Consider the following 24,230-nt stretch of genomic DNA (forward strand, 5'->3'; position numbering starts at 1 on the left):
GCAATAGATGAAAAACCCTATGAAAACCAAGACGGATTAAAAATAAAAATAATATTTTCAAACTTAGGCAGAAGATATAAAAAAATAGGAGACCAATTATACTTAATGATAGAAAAAGAAACAGCAAGATTAGAAGATAGCTTAACAGCTATGACTAGAATAAGTAGAGAAAATGAGGAAATCGATAAGAAAAAAGAAATTAAAATTATTAAAAAACAAGCAAGTAAAGAGATACAACAACTAGAAGAAACTAAAAACACAAAGATTATAGCATTAGAAAAAGAATTAAACATGTTAAAAACATTATATGAAAACAAGCAAAGAGAAAAGAATAAAGAAATAGAATTAACAGATGAAATAAATAAATTTAAACAAATATTACAACCAGAAGAAATTCCCAGAATTGAAGAAATAGATAAAATAGATAACAATATAGATGACCAAAAATCAGAATCAGAATCAAGTGAAATAAGTGAAACATATACAGAACTTTTAGAAAATATAGAAAAAATAAAAAATGTAGAAATAAACACAGGAGATGTAAATATGGATGAAAAGCCTAGTACATCGAGTGTAAAAAATCCGAAAGGATTAAACCCAAATTATTATACAGCTAACTATGAACAATCTGATAGATATGACACACTATGGAATAGTAGATTAAATAAAAAATGGACACCAAAACCAATATCTGAACAATATAACTTTTTAGATTTAGATTGCGTAGCAGATATAAATAAAACAATCCAACTATGGATAGGATATTTATCTAAACAATTAGTAGATAATAAAATAGGAATGGCAGAAACACCAGGATATATAGAAAGAACACTTATAGGAACAGTAAAATTATGGTTACACAATCTAACAAGAGAAAGTATAGATACCTTAAGAAGCAATAAAAAATTTAATAGTGAAATAGCAACAACAAATATAGAAATATTATACAATTATGAAATATCCATAAGAAATGAATTTAGTAGTATGACTACAGAAATTGAAGAACAAAATAAAGAAAAACAAACAAATAGAAATCTAATAACAAAATTAGCAATATGTAATATGTGCTATATAGATGAATATACTTGTGCATTTAGAGAATATTATTATAAAGGAACATATAATACAGAAGAAAGTAAAGAAATAAGAAAATTATATTTCACAAAATTACCAGAACCTTTTAATTCTAAAATAATAAAAGAATGGAATGAAGCAGGATTAACAGATACTTTAGGAGCTAGAATAAAATTCCTACAACAATGGTTTGTACAATTATGTGAAAAATATAAAGAAGAAACAAAAATGGAAAAAATATTAATAAAAAACTTAAGATGTTGTAAAAATAAAACAGCACCACAATTTGGATGTACAGATAAATATTATAATAAAAAATGGAAAACAAAGAAATATAATAAATATAAGTCAAAATATAAAAATAAAAAACCAAGAAAAAGATATTATGTAAAAAATTATCAGAATAAAAGACCATTTAGACCAAAAAAGAAACTAACAGAATGTACTTGTTATAACTATGAAAAATTAGGACATATAGCTAAAGACTGTAAAGCACCTAGAAACTTAAAGAAAAAACAAATAACCGAAGTCATGATTGATGATGAAGAATATATGCAAATAGAATATATAGATTACGAACTAGATAGTGAAGATAGTATATATGAAATATCAGATACAGAAGATGAAATAGAAATAGATAATGAAATAATCAAAGAAGATAATAATGACTGAAAAAGAAATAGAAGTAATAACACGAGAAGAATATAAAGATGAAGAATCATCAGAACAAAAAATTATATTTGATAATAATATATTTGAACAAATAAAAAGAAAAGAGTTAGACCTCAGTGTAGAAAAAATATTTGAAGTACCTACAATAAAAAATTGGTTTAAAAGACAAAGAGAAGAATATTATGTAGTTAGTCAAAAAGAACATATATTTGACTGTAAATATACAAAAGAAAAAGCCAAAATACCAATAATAAATAAAAGAATAATAAATAAAGAAATACAAGATATAAAGGCAAAGAACCCAATTAAATATGTACACCTAGGAGGAACTGAAATACTAATAAAAGCATGTTTTAGAGAAGGAATAGATAGCCCTATAGAAATATATTTAGCAGATGATAGAATAATCCAACCTATAGAAAAAAGTATAATAAGTGCAATAAAAGGAAATCTGATATACCAAAAATTTAAATTCATAATAAGTGCCAATTATTCAATAGCAATAAACGATAGAAATATAGATAAATCATTAGTATTATACTGGAAAATGTGAGGAATAGAATTAACACCTGGAAGTAAGATATTTACAGCTAGATGTAAAAACTTATACGTCTTAACAACAAAACATAAAATAGCAGCAAAAAATAAAATTAATAAAATTAAAATAGAAAATCTATTTGAAAGCATAGTTACAGTTATTGACAATAATGAATATAGTTATAAAGAAATTCACATAGAAGAAGACTTAGAAATAGTAAAAGAAAGGTTAAGTACATCAAATATACCAAACCAATTAACTTATGAAACACCAACATCATCAAGGATAAGTACATCAAGAAGAGAATTTATAATTCCAAAAAAAACTTAATAAAAAACACAAAAAAATAAATAAATCCATACCACTACTATATAACTGGAATCATGGAACAAAGAAAATATCAAATACTAATAAATACAGGTCAAGAAGAAAACTATATCACAAGAGAATTAGCAACAGAAACTGAAATAATAACTACTGAACAATTATGTCCTGAATTACCTAAAGAATTAATAATAAATGAAGAAATAACAGAAAAAGAAATAATTATTGGAGGAATACCTTTGATAATACAATTTAAAATATATCAAGAGAATGAAAACGAAAATATTACACTAGGAATAAAATGGTTAGAAAAAGTAAAACCATACAATCTAGGAGATAAACAATTAACCATAACATACAAAGATAAGAAAATAATAATAAAAAGAACAGAAGAATGAAAATATATATACTAGCAAAAATTGTAGTAGAAGGATATTATAATAGATACTATACACCAATGATAGATACAGGAGCAGAAGCAAATATATGTAAATATAATTGTTTACCAACAGATAAATGGGAAAAATTAAAAATACCTATGGTAGTAACATGATTTAATAATGAAGGCAGTATGATTAACTACAGAGCCAAGAATGTAAAAATACAAATATGGGATAAAATATTAACTATAGAAGAAATATATAACTTTGAATTCACTACAAAAGATATATTACTAGGAATGTCATTTTTAGATAAACTATACCCACATATAATAACAAGGACACAGTGATGGTTTACCACACCATGTAAAAACAAAGTAGGAGCAAAAAGAGTAAATAATAAACAAAGAAAAACTACAGAATGGATACGAGGAAGTGAAAAAGTCACACAAAAATTAGAAAATATAAGTAAAAATACAACTACTCAATTAGAAATTATTATATTCACAATAGACAAAGTAAAAATAATCCAGAATGAATTAGAAAAATTATATAATGATAACCCTCTACAAGGATGGAATAAACATAAGACAAAAATAAAAATAGAACTAATCGAGGAAAATAGTATAATAACACAAAAACCCTTAAAATATAACTTTGATGACTTGGCAGAATTCAAAATGCATATAAAAGAATTATTAGATAACAATTACATACAAGAAAGTAATAGTAAACATACAAGTCCAGCATTTATAGTAAATAAACATAGTGAACAAAAAAGAGGAAAAAGTAGAATGGTTATAGACTACCGAAACTTAAATGCAAAAACTAAAACATATAATTACCCAATACCTAATAAGATATTAAAAATAAGACAAATCCAAGGATATAATTAATTCAGTAAATTTGACTGTAAATCAGAATTTTACCACCTAAAACTAGAAGATGAATCTAAAAAACTAACAGCATTTACAGTACCACAAGGATTTTATGAATGGAATGTTTTACCATTTGGATATAAAAATGCACCAGGAAGATACCAACATTTTATGGATAATTATTTTAACCAACTAGAAAACTGTATAGTGTATATAGATAATATACTACTATATTCAAGAACAGAAGATGAACATATAAAATTATTAGAAAAATTCATACATATTGTAGAAAACTCTGGTATAAGCTTAAGCAAAACCAAAGCAGAAATTATGAAGAATCAGATAGAATTTTTAGGAATACAAATAGATAAAAATGGAATAAAAATGCAAACACATATAGTACAAAAAATAATCAATCTTGATGAAAACATAGATACAAAAAAGAAATTACAATCATTTTTAGGACTAGTAAACCAAGTAAGAGAATATATACCCAAATTAGCAGAAAACTTAAAACCTTTACAGAAAAAACAAAAAAAGGATGTAGAATATGGGTTTGATGAAAAAGATAAAGAACAAATAAGGAAGGTTAAAATATTGTGCAAGAAATTACCAAAATTATACTTCCCAGATGAAAACAAGAAATTTACTTATATTGTAGAAACAGATTCAAGTAATCATAGTTATGGAGGAGTTCTTAAATATAAATATGATAAAGAAAAAATAGAACATCATTGCAGGTATTATTCAGGATCTTATACAGAAGCACAAGAAAAATGGGAGATAAATAGAAAAGAATTATTTGCATTATATAAATGTTTATTAGCATTTGAACCATATATAGTTTACAACAGATTTATTGTAAGAACAGATAACACCCAAGTTAAATGGTGGATAACCAGAAAAGTACAAGATTCAGTTACAACAAAAGAAATACGCAGACCGGTATTAAATATATTAAACTTTACATTTACAATTGAAATAATCACTACTAACAAGAATGTTGTTGCAGATTACTTATCAAGACAAAGCTACCCAAACTGAACCAGATAATACAATGGAAAATCTACTCTTAGCTATGACTACACTTTGTAAAAAAGTGGAAAGCATAGAAGAAGAGATACAGATAATAAAGAAAACAGCTAGTGGTCAGCAGCATGACTTGAAAAATGCGGAGATAAGACGATCGGAAGTCTCTAAAATTCCAGAGCTAGAAGGTGACGTTGAGAAACACCTAAAAACTCATAACAGTTTGTTAAATGCAGTTGCAGGAAGCAGCACAGCTAGCAGTTTATCTGCAAAGAAAAAGGAAGAAATTAAACCTAGATATACAAATACAAATATGAACAATCTATTTTCAAAACCATTCATACAGAAAAATATCCAAAATACCCAGAAAGAAATATTCCTACCACCACAAATAAACACCTACAAAGAAAGCCTGAACCAAGCCAAAAAGACATACAACCATATAACCCGTACATATATAGACAACATATACAAAATACAAAACTTCCTAAACAAAAATCCAAGATCCCAGACTACCCAAAATCCAGATGAAGATTATATTACTCATTATCTAACAGGATATAATAAACTAATAGCACTACCAAATACAAATGCAAAACTAGTAGCCACTTGTTACCATTACGGATTACTAGATACAGTATATACACAAACAGGACAAGAGATAGCTACCATACCAGAATTATACAGAGCATTTATGCAATACAAAAGGATAACCAAAGGAACATTGTTCTATATAAGATTTTATTCAGCTACAGCAGAAATACTATATGAAGAAATAAAACCTATCATACAAGTTATCAAGATCGGACTTACAAGAGAGATGCTCATACCAGAAAAAATAGAAGAACAAGAAGAGATAGAAAAAATAAATATTCCAGACTTTTATGCAAATAAAAGGATTATCGGAATATCCACTATACTAAATGAACTAGCAAACAACTACCTAAACCAGAATGCTATTTGGAGTTATTATTCAAGAGAACAGACAATGATATATTCAAATTGCAGAGAAATACGAGAACCAGATATGGAAGAATTAAGACAATGGGTCTTAAGTCTTTTGAAGTCAGAACAATCTACAACCACAAGAGCTATAAGGACAAATTTTATTTCTCCAGAATTATTAACAAGATATTGCAAGTTAATCAGTCACAAATATCCATACCACATATGCTCAAAATGCAAAGGAGAAGATAATATTGTTCCAGACGTACAACTGGAATAAACAAGAAGAAGATTACTGAAGAAGAAGACGACAAGCTAGACGACAAAGAGCTATGGCAGACAAGATAAAGTGAAAGAATTATTAGATTCTTTTCTTTTCTTTTCTTTAATGTAAAAGTCGTAAAGTAAATAGTCTTTTACTTTACAAATAGTAAGAGTCAAGAGTCAGTTTCATGAACAGTAAAGGTCGTTCATGAATAGTAAGAGTCAAGAGTCAGTTTCATGAACAGTAAAAGTCGTTCATGAATAGTAAAAGTCATTTTGTAATCTTTAAATAAGCCTTTCGTTTATGAAATAAGACAGGCTGCACATTAGCATCCAAGGGCTTCTCTCTTCCCTCCCTCTTCTCTCTCTTCTCTCTTAAATATAAAATACAGAAAATACAGGAAAGCTAAAGGAAAGCTTTGAATCAAGAAACTAAGGATCAACAAGAAAATATGAAGGATAAACAAGAAAATATGAAAACTATAAATCAACAAGAAGACATCAGGAACATACAAAACCAGGTATGTCATATTATAACTATGAGTAGCTAATTCATTATATTCCTGATAATCTCATACATGTAGATTATAATTATCCATCATATAATAGTACTGTTATAGAAATCATCTTAAGTAAGTTTGTCATGAAAATATGCTGAGAGTAGGTAAGCCCAGACTATGCATCCTAAAGTTGAAACCGGTAGGCAGAAGGCCATTTAGGGGAGTAAACAAGAGTTGAAGCGCTGTTAGGGTAACTGATTGAAGCAGAAAATCATGGGAGTGACCAGAAAAGGTGATTAAAATAACTTATTATAATATGATGAATAAGGATAATAGACATAGAGATTATAGGGAATATGTTTAGCAAATCATATGATAAGATGAACACTTACTTAATAGATGACGATATTAGTTATAAAACACTCATACTATATATACTAAAAAACATTAATAATGATGTAAGAAGAATAATCTATGAAAAACTAATTAGTTTTGAAATAACAGAAATAATGAATCAAAATTGGACAGAACTAATTATACCAGAAACAGACTTATATGAACTAGATCTATATTTTGATAACATATAATGAATCATACATATCTACAATACTGGCAACAAACTACAGATAATATAAATTTACTAAAAAACCTAGTAAAAGATAATATACGATAATAGAGTGGACAACAAAATAAGATTCATGAGAAATTCAGAGAATGGTCATTCAGGAAGACGCTTCCCTAAAGAAAGCAATGTGAGCAAGGTTAAGCTTAAGGGACTGTATGTGCCGGTTATACTAAGTGTCACCCTCGCGAATAAGGAATTTTGTTATCCTTGGTACAGAAGGATTGCCGCAAGGCGAGTAAGGGTCATTGATGATGTAAAAATACGCCAAAGATGAAGAGGTAACACATCTATAGGTAGATCCTCGTAGCTCCAACTCTTAGTACTCCCCTAAAGTGGGGAATATTGAGTGATGTGGTATTAAGTCAAAATCAAGTGGTTCTAGTAACTATGGAATAATAATGCAAGAATGCGATAAGAATGAGAAAGGGATAAGATTGTACTTATTCAAATCCTACAGATATGCTACGATTTCAGAACACTATGTAAACACGACGTCAAGGAAAGGAACTAAGGATTCCTACCCGAGATGTTATTGATAAATAAGGAGCCAGTGTGAGTGGTAAGTTTAGACAAAGGAAATAACACAAGAAAGATTACCCGGAATATTGATATGAGAATGGGCCAACGAGTAGTTAGTAGTTGATTCAGGAAGGGCTTAGTTATGGCTAGACAAGAGGATACAGACAAATCAGCAGCTCGTGCAAGATAAAAATAGCAATACCCAATATAGTGGATTCAACCCCGCAGTTATGACATTATAATACTTGAGAAATATTCAGATAGGAGTCGGGGCAGGTAAAGGTACCACATGAGTATTACAGAAATAAAATATAGTGCCACTCGGAAGATAGTAAAAATATCAAGTTCAGAACCAACCCTACAAGCACAAGGGCGTGGAGGTAAGTAACCACGGATAATTATAGACGAGGAAGGACATCAAAACAATTTCGCCGAATATACGATATAATAAGCTCGCAGCTTTACAAGGGTCAGAGGGTCCTCCTTAAGTACGACAACGAAAGACTAGTTTAGGAAATAAGGAAGAAGGCTTCAACCTAAGTATAGTAACTTGAAGAAGAAATGGTCTTGTAATAGCAATCTCACTATAACATTGTAGGCACTACATACGAAAGTGGCACCTATCGGAGCTAATGAGCGGGAAATGAAACCAAAAGTAATATTCGAGACCATGTGAGTTGCACAAAAATTCCGGCATACATGGGAACTAAGATAAGCTAAGTATACACGCAACAGAAATGCAGAAAGACCAGGAAAAGTAATAGCTTAAGTTTAAAGGAAGCATAGAAGGAACAAAAGGGATTATTCACTTAAGACTTCAAAGTGATATCCATGCAGCATATATGTTGACATTTATACAACCGTAGAAGACTCTAGTATAAGTTAAAAGAAATAATTGAGCCTAGGGAATAGACAAAGGATTGAATTGTCAAAAGATTGTATGATGGATATTCCATAGCACCCATGAAAGGCTAAAGTAATAACTCATACCAGGAGCCGTAAATTGGAAGATAGCTTAAGACTACATAAAGGCTGATCAGAAGGAAGAGAAAACTAAAGAGTTACATCAACCAAGTAAATCAGGAGTCTGATTATTGAACTCAGAAAATTATAGAAATCGTGATTGAAAACATTGCAGAATCACCCTTAATATTAGAGGTATAAGAGAGATAGTACAACAACCGTATTCCATAACGGCTCTACGAGAAAGCCAGTTAGAAGAGTACCAGCCTCATAAGAAGTCAGTATAAAGCTGCCACCAGATTGTGTATGCGCCAGAGGTGCAAGTATTATAATAGAGCTTCAAGTTGTGGATGTAAATTATATCTATGTGGAAGGGAGGTCGTGAAAGAAACAAAAGATGTGATGCGAGATTTTAAGGCAAGTAAGATAAAGGTGAGCAACGTACGAGATACTCAAGTACAAAAGGTTGTGAATAGTCCATACTTTGGATAGAAGACTAGAAGCACTGGGATTCAGTATCCAGGAATGATAGCAGCGGCGTCAGTGGCATAACATCCAGCCTATGGTTTCTAAGTATCAAGAGGACTAGTTAAGAGAGTAAAGAAGAGTTAGAGATGATGCGATGTCTCGCTTGATGTTCCAGAATAACACAAGGAAATCTATGGTACAAGCAAGTTGAAGGAAGGTTGCGAGTAGTATAAATAGATATGTGTAGGTCACAAGCTAAACTATGGTAAAGCGATAAGGTTTTAGGAAGACATGAGTAAGGATAATAAACGCCAAGTGAGAAGGTGACGAGAAGGGATAAATCCTTGGAATTAAGCACACGAGAACAAGAATTATAGAAAGTCCAGTATAGCCTGAATATACTCAAGAGAGTCTAAGACTTGTTGAATTTAAAAGAGATGGAATGTTGCCCTGGTAATAGAATAAGGGTATAATTGTGATAAGGCTGGCGTTTGGGCCTTCGATTGAGTAATGATTTTATGAATTGTAAAGGATTAAAATACCCTCATAAGGAGAATCACATTGGGATGCTATGAAATATGATTATTGAAGTATAGTATCGCCCCTAGGTGGATCAGTCTAATCACTTCAGATGTTTCCCCAATGAGACGTGAGCCCTAGTGACAATATATTACATAAGAAATTTCAAGTTATCAGTGGTAAATTGTAGATAAATATTGAGGTGAATCAACAATGGATGGACGAAAGTCACAAAGTATGAGATGCGATTAGGCCACCATTCTTAAGATGAACAGTAATGAGGAAGCATTAAAAGACTTAGATTTATACATATAGGATAAGCACGAGAGTAACCTGGAGTTTGGTAGGAGACCACATTACCGATAAATCAAAGTAAGAGTTATGGCAGTAAATTCATACAGATGGATAAATGGACCTATGAAATAAGGTATAACGATATTCGTAAGTTCAACAAAGTACCGAGCGAAGAACTTCAGTATACTCATAGATGACCAAAGGGACATCTTATCAAGATCTGTATATGTTTACAAAGTGAAGCCAAGATATTGGCTAAAAGCTGAATGAAAAAAAGAGAGAAGAGTCGCATAGGCACACTTATAAGGTCAGAGTCGTATAGGCTGCATGACAGAAGGTAGTGACAGTTATGAGATTCGAAGGATTCCGACCACAAGTCATGGTGTAAGAAAGAGGCCTAAAGAGGGGAATGCTCGGGCCTTTGGATTTATTCAGAAAACAGTTGCCTAGATGGCAAGGAGAGTACTAAAATATTCAGAAGACATAGGTTATGAAAATGATAAGTGCATCAGTCAACATTCGAGGACGAATGTTCCAAATGGAGAATATTGTTACATCCTGCATTTTTGTATGTTAAAGTTTCGTCGTAAGTTAATTGACGTAATGTTCGGGAATGAGATTATTTTGAGATTTTAAGCATTATGCTATTTCAAAACAAGTGACGAGTAAATTCGTGAAGGAGAGAGGGCTAGCAAATCGAAGAAAATAAATTTCGTCGAAGTTTGACATTTTGGGATAAAATACGGCCCGAGCTAAAATACCCGATATTTATGTACTAATACCATACAAGATACCACATGGCCATGATAATGAGGTGTATAAAGTGTGTTAAAAGTGAGTAGTATTTTAAGTAAATTGAGATAATTTTTAATTATGTGGATTATTGGTTAATGGGGGAATTAGCAAGTTAATTAAAACTTAGTGGGTAATTAATTACAATTTTTTGGATAAGCTAAACCCCCCAAAACGTGGAATCCCTTGTATTAAGAGATGATGACTCTAAAAGTCACATAAAAGGTGGCAAGAATGTGGAGGTGTCTTTGGCCAACTAAGCCACATGAAGTGGGGCCCACACCCACTAATATAAAAGCCTCTTTAAAGCACATAATTGAGATGCTTAATCTCATCTATAAATGTAAAGGATCTGCCAAGCCATTTTCATACAAAATCATACAAGACATCCCTATTAAGTAGGGCCCACAAAAATACAACAATTTTAAGAAATTTACCTTATTAAGGTATGATTCTAAGTACGGCAAGAGACGGATTAAGCTTCAATTCGGATTCGCAACTCTAAGAGATTTGCAATAAAGCTATTTCGTGTAATCGCAATGAGATTTGTAATTCTAAGAGAGCACGGTACAATCCTTATCAAGAACATCATAAGGATTTTTCCCTACTTTGATCTGCCGTTACGTATTGTCGCAATCAACGGGTGTTAAAGGGATTGTCAAGAGAATATGATTAGGTATGTTAAGGCTAAACCTTTCCTTCATTTTGGCATGATCTCGCAATTATATGTGTTTAATGACGAGGCATAAAGATAAGTTCATACTCTCGTATTTATATACATTATCCTAGCCTCATAAATTACAGTATTCTCCTTATTAGGAGTTCATATTTAATTGAGTATTATCTTCTTCCAGTCAAGAGAGTAGAGAGCCTATATATACAGTATTAATTACTATTGAGCTATAATCGATGGGTAGGCCCTTATTGGGCAACCTCTGATCAGATGGTAAGTTATATACCGAGCCTACTGTGCCCGAGCGCCTGTGAGGGAGCCCAGTTGGCCGAGATACAGAGCCTAGTATGGTCGAGCGCCTATGAGCGAGCCTACTACGATAGAGCAGTTATATATATACCGAGCCTTATAGGGACGGAAAGCTATTTTACATACTATATTGAGAAAATTGATTCAGTATCAGCAGGTAAGCATATCTTCAGATTAACTTTGACTCCTAGTTACTTTCAATTATTATATTATCAGTTAAGTTTCAGCTTTCAGTATATTTCCTTATATACTCGGTACATTATTTGTACTGACGTCCCTTTTCCCTGGGGACGCTGCGTTTCATGCCCCCAGGTCTCGATAGACAAGTCGAGAGTCCTCCAAGTAGGGGAACAGCTCAACGGAAGATATTGGTGCACTCCATTTGCTCCGGAGTTGCTTGTTTGGTCAATATGATTTAGATGTGTATTGTTTGGTATGGCGGGGCTTTGTCCCTATATTTATGACAATTATGTATTCTTAGAGGATTGTAGACAGATGTCATGTAATAAAAAGATTTTATGGCCTTGTCGGCTTATATTGAGTGTACGAGTGTTTATTTTGGTCTTATAGGCCCATACATCTTATGTATAAGTTGGTTTTACATGTTGTATTCAACCTAACTGATGGAAGCCTTTCCGGATCAGTTATCTATGATAGTATGATACGAAAAGATACGTTATATTAGTACTCGGTTGAGTAAGGTATCAGGTGCCCGTCACGGCCCATCGGTTTGGGTCGTGACAACAAACCTCTTCTAAATATCAAGAAAACGGGAAAGTACAACTTTGAGCATAGAGAAAAGAAAGGAAATATGGATGATATCCATATTATCTTGGACTGGGACTAGGATTTGAGTGGGGCGGCTAGGGTTTCCCTCAAAGAAGAAGGGCGAGTGTTTGAAGCCGGTGGAGACGGGAAATGGGGTCTAGGTTTTGGGTTTTAGGGATATAAGGAGAATAGAGGATTTATTATGGGTTGTTGATCATTTGAGCTCAATGGCTAAGATTAAAGTGTGATGGGGTCGGGTCGCAAATCGGCAGGCTTATTGGGTCGCTTGGTTTTGGGCTTCTAGGGGTCAATTGGGGTTGGGCTCATTTGTTTGGACCTTAATTGGTTCGAAAATTAGGCATAACTTGGGTCAGATTTTAAAATAATTAAATTAAGAGTAAATAAATTAATAAAGTAGCTAAATGAGTATAAAAAGTAATCTTGACCCTAAATAAAATAACAAAATGCAATTTGTTGTAAAATATTGGCTATTATTGCAAAAAATGTAAATAGCTCAAAAATACATATATAATTATATGAAATGAAGTAAAAAAACTTAAAACATATATGTGGATGTAAATAATATATTTGGGTGATTAAGTCATCACAAAGTAATTTGAAAAGGGTAATTAATAAACATTTGAACAATTTAAATGCAAGAAAATCAATTTTAACGTCTTAAAAATTATGGAAAAATTACAGGAAATACTTATATAACCCCAACAAATTGGATAATAGTACAAAATAATATTTTGAAAGTATATCTAATATTTATAAAATATAAAGGAGAAATTGGGTATCAACAAGGAGTTTCAGTGTGGCATGGCAACACGGGAGAGCCTTCGCCACTTGACCTTCTCCTTGGCATTACTAGGACTTCTGGGTTCTGCACATTGGAAAGGGCAAATAAATATAAATATACTACCACTGATTTTGGCCACATTCCGCGGGAATTCCAGAGTCATACTTGTATCAATGTTGTTGGTAGAGATAAGTAGGGTACTATATTAGTGTTTGAGGGGGAACGATTTCTTTAAAGGTTGCAACTTGTTGTTGCAAATATGGGCTGTAGGGCATTTCTTCCAAAGGGATCTGACCATCGATTACTTTGTCAACATTAGCAATATGATCTATGGTCAAAAATAAAGAATGAGGCATTGGAAAACACCACATGGTCAAGAAGAATGGCGGGAATTCCTGACCCACCTAGCTGGAGAGTTCGTCAACTAGAAGCTTTCTTTGTTAAGTGGAAGAGCAATTTTGAGAGGCCCGGAGATATATGGTTTTGTATGAGGACGATTACAATGGGAAAATTCCAATTCCGAGGGTAATACTGCTTCGAGATGAGTGGAGTGACCTTCTTACGATGGGTATGGGGCAAACATTATGGTGTATGCCAGGGTACTTTGTATGGATTACTGAAAAAGAGCAACTGGCCAGGCGTAGTCGGGAAGGGTTAGCGAGGTTGGAAGACTCAAGAGAACCCTTTCAAGTATACCACAAGATCCTACCTCACTATCTTGTCACTCCTACAATGTACCAACAAGTAGTCTCAAGATCAATTGATAACATGTTGTCACCGCCTGGTGATGACAACTAGATAGTGCAATACTGTGACGACCCAATCGGTGGTTTTGAGAATTTTTGTTCGATAGTTCGAGAGTATGAGTAGTTTTGTATGATGTATTATGACTTGTGTGTATCATATGTTTTTGTTTTTAAGTGATTTGGAATTGATTAGGAAGAATGATTCTTAAATAGAAGGCTTTAAGTTGGAAGAGTTGATCGAGTTTGACTTTTGTGTATTTGATCTCATATTTAAGTTTTGATTGTTTCGTTAGGTCCGGATTGTGATTTTGGACTTGGGCATATTCCCGAATTTGCATTTAGAGGCTTCTAGAAGGTTTTGGCGATAATTGGGGAATGTTGGCAATTTATAAGTTTGGAGGGTCATAAGTATGAATGGGAGTTAATTTTCATCATATCGTGTGTGGATTGGTTTTTCGTGAGTTGGAATATGTTTTGTATGTCCTTTCTAACTTGTTTGAAAATTTTTGAGGTTGTTCCGAGTTGATTTGATATGGTTCGGCATGAGTTTTAAATGTTGAATGTTAAAAAGTTCATTAAGGTTGATATGTGGTGTGATTCATGGTTTTAATGTTGTTATTTGTAAATTGAGTTATGTGCTATGTTGTGGAGATTATTGGCATTTTTTGATGGGGCCCCGAGGGACTCAGATGAGTTTCGAGGCATTTTTGGATTGGCTTGGCGTTGCTGGTTTGCTGGTGTCAGGTAAGGCATCGCGATCATGAGAAAGCGATTGCGTTCGCAAAGTGAAATGGAGCAGTTTTGTGTTACACGTACACGTGAGTGGGCAGCAAATTTGTGCTTCGCGATTGCAAAGCTGTTCCCACGATCGCAAAGGGTATCCCTAAAGCAGCATTATAAAGTACTCCATTTCAAAGGTTTTGATCATTTTATCACATTTTGCATTGTGGAACTAAGATTTGGGCGATTTTGGAGGGGATTTTCACCGCGTGTATTGTGGTAAGTATTTTCTACTATGATTTGATTATATTACATGATTCCATCTTCGATTTTGGCATTTAATTGATGATTATATAAGGGAAATTGAGGGATTTTGTCTAAACATTACTAAGATGAATTATTGAGTTTTGAATATCGAGTGGGAGTCGAATTTTAGTAAAATTAGTATGGATGGACTCATATTCTAATGGATTGTCGGAATTTGTGAGTTGTATCGGGTTCCGAGGTGCAGACCCGGGTTGGCGTTTTTGTTGACTTTGAGTATTTGAATAAAGATTCGGCGTTTATCATTTGGGTTTGGTTCATTTGGAATTAATTGATGATTTTGAGTTGATTTGGGCTAATATTTGGCCGTTCGGAGGTCGATTCGTGCGGGATGGCGCTTCTAGAGTAAAGTTTAGCTTTCTCGGCATTTGATTTTGCTTGTTTGAGGTAAGTATATTACCTAAAATTGGTTGAAATACTAGTTGTTGAAGTTATTTGTGATAGTGACGTGCTATTGGTGCGCATATGTGTGTGGTTTGAGCACATGTGCGAGCACCGGGGCATTTATCCATGCTCAAGGTGATGCTTAGTCTTTGACATGCATTGACTTGAATGTTAAGCTCTAAGCTGCGATATTTCTCATATTTGTAGCCATGTTTTAAGTTATTTGACCCATGTTTTGAGGTCACATAGAGGCCAATCTCCTTATTGAACTTTATATTCTCTATTTCCGTGATGAAATTGCCAATTCGAGCTAAGATAGCACACTTTGCACATACATACACCTTAACATGTCACATATAACAGTCCAATATCAGGAAAGCTAATATTCACTAATCATGTACATGTATATTTGTTTCTTTTTGATACAATTTGGATTAGATGTATGTGACCACGCCGCGTCGATTGCGTTATGCTTCTGACCATACCAGGCGGATTATATTATTATTCCTGTGACCACGCCAAGCGATTCCGTGATTTTGAGCATGTGTTCACACCGGGCAAATTATGATATTGATCCTGCGACCACGCCATGCAAATTATGATATTGAGCATGTGACTCCATCGGGAGGATTATGATATTGAACCTGTGACTACACCGGGCTGATAGCACGTAGAGTTATCCGTGCCACGAGTGGATATGGATCCATCCCTCTAGCGTCGCTCTCTCTTGTTTGTCTCTTGATGGTATACACGCGATTGTGAGAAACCAACGGGTTTCTAGTTGAGGTGAGATCTGGCAGAGCAGGTTATTGTTTTGGTTCAGTTACTGAGATTCTAAAGTGGGTCTGAGAGCCGTGATATTGCATTTCTTCTTTACTTAAAATATCCTTGGCTGATTACCAAATTTATTTGTATATATTCTTTATATGTTGGATTGTTGATTGAGCTTAATACATTGAGAAGATATGTGAGCGCTAAGGTGGTTGTATCATTTATGATTCTTGCTTCTATCACCTCGCCAAGGTTAGTTATGATACTCATTGAGTACATGGTGTCGGTTGTACCTAAATTATACTTTTGCACCTTGCGTGCAGATTTGGGAGCTGATGCAGCTATGTATGGTGGGAATAGGCATTTAAGATGTACCAACCTTCTGGATATAGCTGTCATTTATCCTTGGTAGGTTTAGATTTTGAATTCTATTTATGTATATTTCAAATAAATATTGTATTATTTTATACCAGCTTTGTAAATCCAAGTCTTAGTGGCTCGTGACTTATACTATCAGTCCTTGGGTTATTATATAAAAGTTCAGTTAATTCATCATTGATTTCTTATGGATTTCATTTGGATTTTGTTGACTGTTAGTTGGCTTACCTAGCAGCTTGGGTTAGGTACCATCACAACTAGTTGGATTTTGGGTCGTGATAAGTACATACAAATTGAGTCCGAAGAAGAACATGGGAGGATCCGGAAGAAGTGCCAGAGTATAATCATGATGATGTAGATGGTCAGAGGAGGTTAGCTTTGGAGGAGATTTCGGAGATGACTACTAAGTTGTTGGTTGATTTCCATTCTGTACTCTTTAAATTCCCTAAGGGAGACGTTATAAGCCCATGGAATCTTTGTACTCCCCGAAGGAATTACAATGTAGCATTTTGGAAATTATCCCTTGAATTTTGTATCAATGGAAGCCTTAAAGTCATTTTTATCCACATTGTAACCAGTAAATTTTCCATCAATGAAAATCCAAATTTGCTCTGAATGCAAATATCTTATATTTGGATATTTGTCGAACACTTGCAATGTAGGCCTAACTCTGGCAAAGAGAGGTCCTTGAATATTTTTAGGAACACCTTTATTCGAATATGTGAATTAACTGCTCTGCGTGATTTTATATGTATAATCCCTAAAAGCCTCTACTTTTATTTTTGTTTTCCTGCTTTATCGCTTTATTATTTATTTATCCCCGAAATAGAGGTTGATTTATGCTGATATCTAAAGTGGTTGAACCGCAGTATAATCTGAGGTCCAAAGGAAAGATGACTACTACAGACAACCCGACCAAAAGTGCTCTGGCGGTAACTAAAGGGGGGGGGGATGAAATTCGGAATGATGAACATGACACTTGGATGGAACAATAAATTGAGTCATTAAGGGAGGAGGTACAATAGATTAGGGAGTTGGCACTCTGGCCGTGACGATGAAGCCACAACCACCCCATTTTCTATTCTAAATTTAATCCCCGACCACCTTCCTTTACCAACCCTACAACCTACTAATACCCTTACAATTGTCACCACAAACCCTACCATAACCTGATACATATCGCCACTTATCCCTGCCAATTCACCAAACCATCCTATACACACACCTTATATTCCCAACTACATTCAAGCCCCACAAAATCTACCAACCACTATCAATTTGATTCAAACCCGTTCTTGTGAAAATGTCACTTTCACAAATACCCATACGTTGTATATACCTGCCGCACATACCGCCACCCATGAGAAATATGTTCCACCCATATATATCACATCAGAACCCACTTTCACTGCGCTCATCACGGTCAGGATGAATTATGAGGTCGATCGGTATGCTGAAATATAGAGGGAAGCATAATCCAAGGATGTTGAATCGATGTCTGAACAACTACGGGTACTAAGGAAACAAATGAAAAACCTACAAGTTTCTCGAGGGAGCGAGAGCTTATATTATGAAGACTTATGCATAGGTCAAAATGTTGATATTCTGGCAAGATACAAGGCTCCGATGTTTGATATCTTTGAAGGAACGAGCGATCCCCACACCCACTTAAGAGCGTACTTTTGACAAGTTAGTTGGAGTGGGAAGGAACAAGAATTTGAGGATGAAGCTATTCATAAGAAGTATGACAAGGGAAGCACTCATTTGGTATAATAGAAAGGACCCCAAAACTGAATAGAATGGCAAAACATGGCCGAATATTTTATGAATCATTTCAGATTCAATACCGAGATCACCCTAGATAGATTCGTTTTGATCAACATACAAAAGATGCCTTGTGAGTCATTTTAGGAATATGCTCATCATCGGAGATCAGAAGCAGCTAGAGCACAACCCCCACTGGATTACAAGGAGCTGACCAAATATTTCATCCACGCCCAGGAGGGAAACTACTCTGATAATATGATGGGAATGATGGGCCAGAAGTTCCCCTAGCTGGTCAAAATGGGAGATTTATTAGAATAAGGTATTAAGTCCGGAAAGATACAGTCTATAGATGTGCTACAAGCTGCTAGCAAGGCTATACAGTCCTGTTCCATTGGCGGAATAAAGAAGAAGAAAGTGTCAGTGACAACAATTGTCCGCTATTATCAACCAAGTCCTCCTCGTCGAGCCAATCCCTACCCTACAAACACCCACCCTCTATTCTAGCCCACTTATACCCCATGTTACAATGCCCAACCACATTACAACACCCAACTACACTACAATCCACCCCGAGCAAATATATGTCCAAATCTACCACGACCATATGCCAATGTTCAAACCACAACCCATAAAAATAGACTCGCCTATGCTCCTAGACCATGTCCAAACATCAAGGCATGGAACACCAGAAACTTCACCCAAGTCGCCCAGCCTTTAACCCGGGCCGATATTCCCGGTTGAAGGAAGAATCTGAGACCAAACCAATATGTATTTTGATGCAAGAAAGCACTGCGCTTATAATTCGGATGTTATAGGACCTGACACCGAGGATTATTATGAAGTACGAGATCGAAATGTTGATCAATAGCGTAGCTATCCAATGCACTATTGAATACCAAATGTAAACCACAATCCTTTATAAAACCATAGGAACCAAGGAGCAAACATGATTACCTTTGAGGAGGACTATGCTTTAAATGGGACTATTGCTACTATTGGGAATACTAAAACAGAAACAACAACCCCTCGGGCAGCCACGTTAACCCTCTTACAACTAAAGCCGCCAGTAAGAATAGTTTAGACATATCAACCACGACCCGTGGTAGCCGTCATAGGGGATTGGAGTCAAGAGTTTAAAGCAGTTCAATGGACCGATAAGTCAATTAGGAACGGAAAAGTGAAAGAAACTGCGGTCACTCATGAGATGACTAGATCTGGGAGATGATACGCTCTTGACGAATTGAACCGAGGAAATTCAAATAGTGAATAGAACCAAATGAGGAACATAACTGACACAATGTTAGCATAGTTTTGGAGAAAGATTTTGGTTAAGGAATATTCCATAGAATAGAAGTTGAGAAAGACCCCCGCCCACATATCACTCATGGATTTGTTGATGCATTCCGACAGTCGTAGAGATGCTCTTGTAAAGGAGTTAAGAAGAGTGAACGTGCCAAGTAATACCAACAGTGAGGCACTAGCATAAACCATTTGGAAGATGGTAGAGGAAAACAGAATCTTATTTCGGAGGGACGAACATCCTATGGAGGGATTAGATCACAACAAAACTCTACACATCACTATCAAGTTTGGAGACCAGGTCATTTCTCGAGTACTAGTCGACGGGGGATCCGGAGTAAATATTTTCCCATTCTATGCTCTACAAGATTTAGGCATCCACATAATAGAGGAAAAAGAGAGCCACGTGAAGGTAAGGGCTTTTGACGGATCACAAAAAGACTTTATCGGAGAAATCTATCTAGCCTTGCAATTTGGACCCGTTGAGTTCTCGGTATTATTCTAGGTGATGGACATCATGTATTCTTACAATTTACTACTGGGATGGCCCTGGATACACATGGCAGGGGCAGTTCCTTCTACTCACCATCAGTGTATGAAATATGAATGGGATTTCCAGAAGATAGTGATACATGGGTAATAGAGTCAGCCAGCTTATTTGAAAAATGCAGTTTCTTTTACAAAGGGACTATATGGGGTCGCTTTTCATGCGATCCATATCATGCAAGCAACATAAATGGGGAAGGATATATGGGACCATAGAACGCAGTTTCCATATGGGTCACGTATGGCAATTTGAGAAATGATGAATATGGGTATAGGTCAAGGTCCGGGATAGCAGACCGATCAGATGGGGTAAATTAGCCAATCTAATCAATGTGGTAGAAGGGTATCGCCGGTTTTGGATTCAAACCTACAAGTTGACAATAGTAACCTTGGAGAGAATGTTTTCGTACCAGAATATGTTCCAGGCTCGGGTAAGAGATTACAACAACAAGGAGAGATTATCGATGGGATCGGAAGGTTTTTGTGGCAACGATCGAGGAATGTTGCAACAAAGATGGCATCAAGACACCAACCATTAGGGATGCCGAGCCATAAGAGAATTTGCGGAACTGGACAACCAGTTAATCTCTTGTTCTCTTGGAGTCTTGGTAGTGTGGAATTGTAGTAACTTTTGAAACCTACAAAGTCAATTGAGGCCTAAATCATGCATGTGAGATTTTGTTAAATCTCCTCTTTGAATGCTGAGATGTTCTTTTCAATTAAATAAAAATGTTATTTTACCAAAATCATTGCAAATTTGTCTTCATTGTTTTTTATACTTGGATTTTCTTTTCATTGATCAAGTTAGTAAAAAATTGCATTCCACAATTATGACATGTGACGAAACCCTTGAGCAAAAATTCGGACGACGAGGAATATGACGAGACTATGATGCCCTAGAACCTACTGCGGGAGATTGAGCAGTTAGAAAGCTAGAAGAAGCCCACCCTCGAGGAAATATAGGTGATCAATCTGGGAAATGAAGAAGACATAAAAAAGAATCGAATCAACATTCATCTGGAGGCAGAACAGAAGGAAGAATTGGTAAAGCTCTTCCAATAATACATTGATGTATTCTCCTCGCCGTATGATTATATTATTGCACTTAGTACTAGCATTGTCTCACAAGGATTGCCCACCGATCCCTCCAAGCCACCAGTGAAGAAGAAATCCAAGAAATTCAAACCTTATTTGAGTCCGAGAATCAAATAAGAAGTTACCAAACAAATAAAGGCGAATGTTGTAAGGGTAAAAAACTACCCTACCAAGTTGGCCAACATAGTTCTACTACCTAAGAAGGATGGAAAGATTAGGATATGCGTGGATTATCGAGATCTCAGCAAAGCCAATCCCAAAGATGACTTTCCTCTGCCAAATATCCATATCCTTGTTGAAAACTATGCAAAGGATGATTTACAATGATTCATGGATTATTTCGCTAGATATCACCAGATTTTGATGCATAAAGAAGATGCGGAAGATACGGCATTCATAACGCCATGGAAAGTTTACTGCTATAGGGTTATGCCATTTTCCCTCAAGAATGTCTGTACCACCCTCATGAGGGCCGTGATAACTCTTTTTCATGACATGATCCATAAGTAGATTGACGTATATGTGGATGACATCATCATCAAGTCACAAAATAATATATACCATTTAAGTGACTTGATGAAGTTCTTCGAAAGTTTGCAAAAATACAATTTGAACCTGAATCCTACGAAAAGTGCGTCCGGAGTTCCTTCTAGAAAATAGTTAGGTTTCACCATCAGCACGAAGGGGATAGAGCTAAATCCCTCGCAGATCAATGCTTTTCAGGACTTGCATCCTCCCAAAAGCAAGAAGGATGTAATGAGCTTTCTTGGGAGATTGAATTACATCAGTCAGTTTATAGCCTAGTCAACGGTAATATGTGAGTTGATTTCAAGTTGTTGAAGTAAGATGCCGCCACGAAATGGACAGAAGAATGCCAACAATCTTTCGACAGAATCATGGAGCACTTGTCTAGTCCGCCAGTGCTGGTTCCTCTTGAACTTTGGAAGCTAATGCTACTATATTTCTCTGTCTTAGATAATGCATTTGGATGCGTGTTGGGGCAACACGACAATACCGGAAAGAAGGAACAAGCTATTTACTACTTGAGTAAGAAATCCACACAGTACGAAGCCAGATACACCTTGTTGGAACGAATGTGTTGTGCAATAACTAGGATCTCTTAGAATTTCAGACATTACTTGCTAGTGTATACCACATATATGATATCCAGACTTGACCTGCTCAAGTACATCTTTTAGAAGTTGATGCCTACCGTAATGTCTGCAAAATGGAGAATCCTCCTCAGCGAATTTGACATCATGTCTGTGAGGCTGAAATTTTATTAAAGGATAAACATTGGCTGATCATCTCACACAGAACCTGGTGGACAAAGAATACAAGCCATTTACCACGTACTTCCCATATGAAGAAGTGTTATTCGTAGGGGAAAACATTTCGGAGTTATATCTATGGTGGAGTATGTTCTTCGACGGAGTTGCAAATATCAAGGAGTATGAATTGGTGTAGTCTAACACTCCGAATCAGGACAACATTATCTGATTTCAGCAAAGATATGGTTCCCTTATACAAATAATATGGCGGAGTACGAGGCATGCATCATGGGGATTAGGATGGCGGTCGATATGAACATCGATTAAATTTTGGTCATAGGAGATTTTGATTTGCTGATCCACAAAGGAATTGTGTAAAAAGTTCACCAAGATCGAGTTTAAAGCCTGAATCTAGAATGCGTTCGCCGATTCTCTTGCAACATTGCCATCCATGATTCAATATTCGATCAAAACTTACATCGACCCCATCTAAGAAGAGATCCAGGATTAGCATGCCTATTACTTCCATATAGATAAAGAACCAAATGGTAGTCCTTGGTATCACGAAATCAAGATATTCCTTGAAGAAATCAAATATCCAGAGAATGCCACTACCGGTCAGAAGCGAGCATTAAGAAGACTGGCAAATCACTTTTTCCTTAACAGGAAAGTCCTCTATAGTAGGACCCCACACTTGGGTTTGTTAAGTTGTGCAGATGCTGGTGAAGAAACAAGAATATTAGAAGAAATACATTCTGGAACATGCAGTTCTCACATGAACGCACTCACTTTAGCAATGAAGATTCTAAGAGCAGGATACATTTGGAAGACCATGGAAAGGGAAAATATTCATTATGTACAAAAATGTCATCACTGCCAAATTCATAGGGATTTCATCACGGTCTCGCCGAATGAGTTAAATATAATGGGTTCTCCTTGGCCATTCGCCGCTTAGGGCATGGATGTGATTAGACCCATAAAACTTGCCTCATCAAACAGACATCATTTAATCTTGGTAGCCATCGATTATTTCTCTAAATGGGTCGAAGCTTCAACATATAAGGATGTTATAAAAAAGGTGGTGAAAGATTTCGTCTGTAACAACATAGTCTACTAGTTCGGGATCTCGGAGTCAACCATAATCGATAATTCAGCAAATCTAAATGGGTATCTCATGAGGAAAATTTGCGAGAAGTTAAAAATCATCCATCATAATTCCATATCATACAGGACACAAATAAATGGATTAATTGAAGGAGCCACCAAAAACATCAAGAGGATCCTGCGAAAGATAATGGACAATCACAGGCAGTGGCATGAGAAAGTATCATTTTCCTTTCTTTGTTACCGCACCATGATGAAGACATCTATCGGAGTAACACTATACATGATGGTATATGGTACTTAGGCTGTAATACCCACAGAGGGCGAGATACAATCTTTGAGAATCATCCAAGAAGCCAAATTGTGCAGAATGGATACGTGTCGGGGAAGAACAACTCATGCTCATCAACGAAAAGAGGATGCATACAGTTGTCATGCTCAGCTGTATCATAATAGGATTTCCAACAAATTTAACAGGAAAGTGAAACC

General features: G+C 35.1%; 1 protein-coding gene across 1 annotated transcript; it reads left to right on the forward strand.

Moving 5' to 3' along the window:
* The first annotated feature begins 4,847 nt into the window (after nt 1–4,847).
* Nucleotides 4,848–6,188, forward strand: LOC138902461 (uncharacterized). The gene is made up of 2 exons (XM_070190329.1): nt 4,848–6,035; nt 6,104–6,188. Exons 1-2 carry the CDS (start codon nt 4,867–4,869, stop codon nt 6,186–6,188), a joined length of 1,254 nt encoding a protein of 417 aa, XP_070046430.1. The 5' UTR covers nt 4,848–4,866.
* The last annotated feature ends 18,042 nt before the right edge of the window (nt 6,189–24,230 follow it).

Source organism: Nicotiana tomentosiformis, chromosome 12 (genome assembly GCF_000390325.3).
Source record: "Nicotiana tomentosiformis chromosome 12, ASM39032v3, whole genome shotgun sequence".
Lineage (NCBI taxonomy): Eukaryota > Viridiplantae > Streptophyta > Magnoliopsida > Solanales > Solanaceae > Nicotiana > Nicotiana tomentosiformis.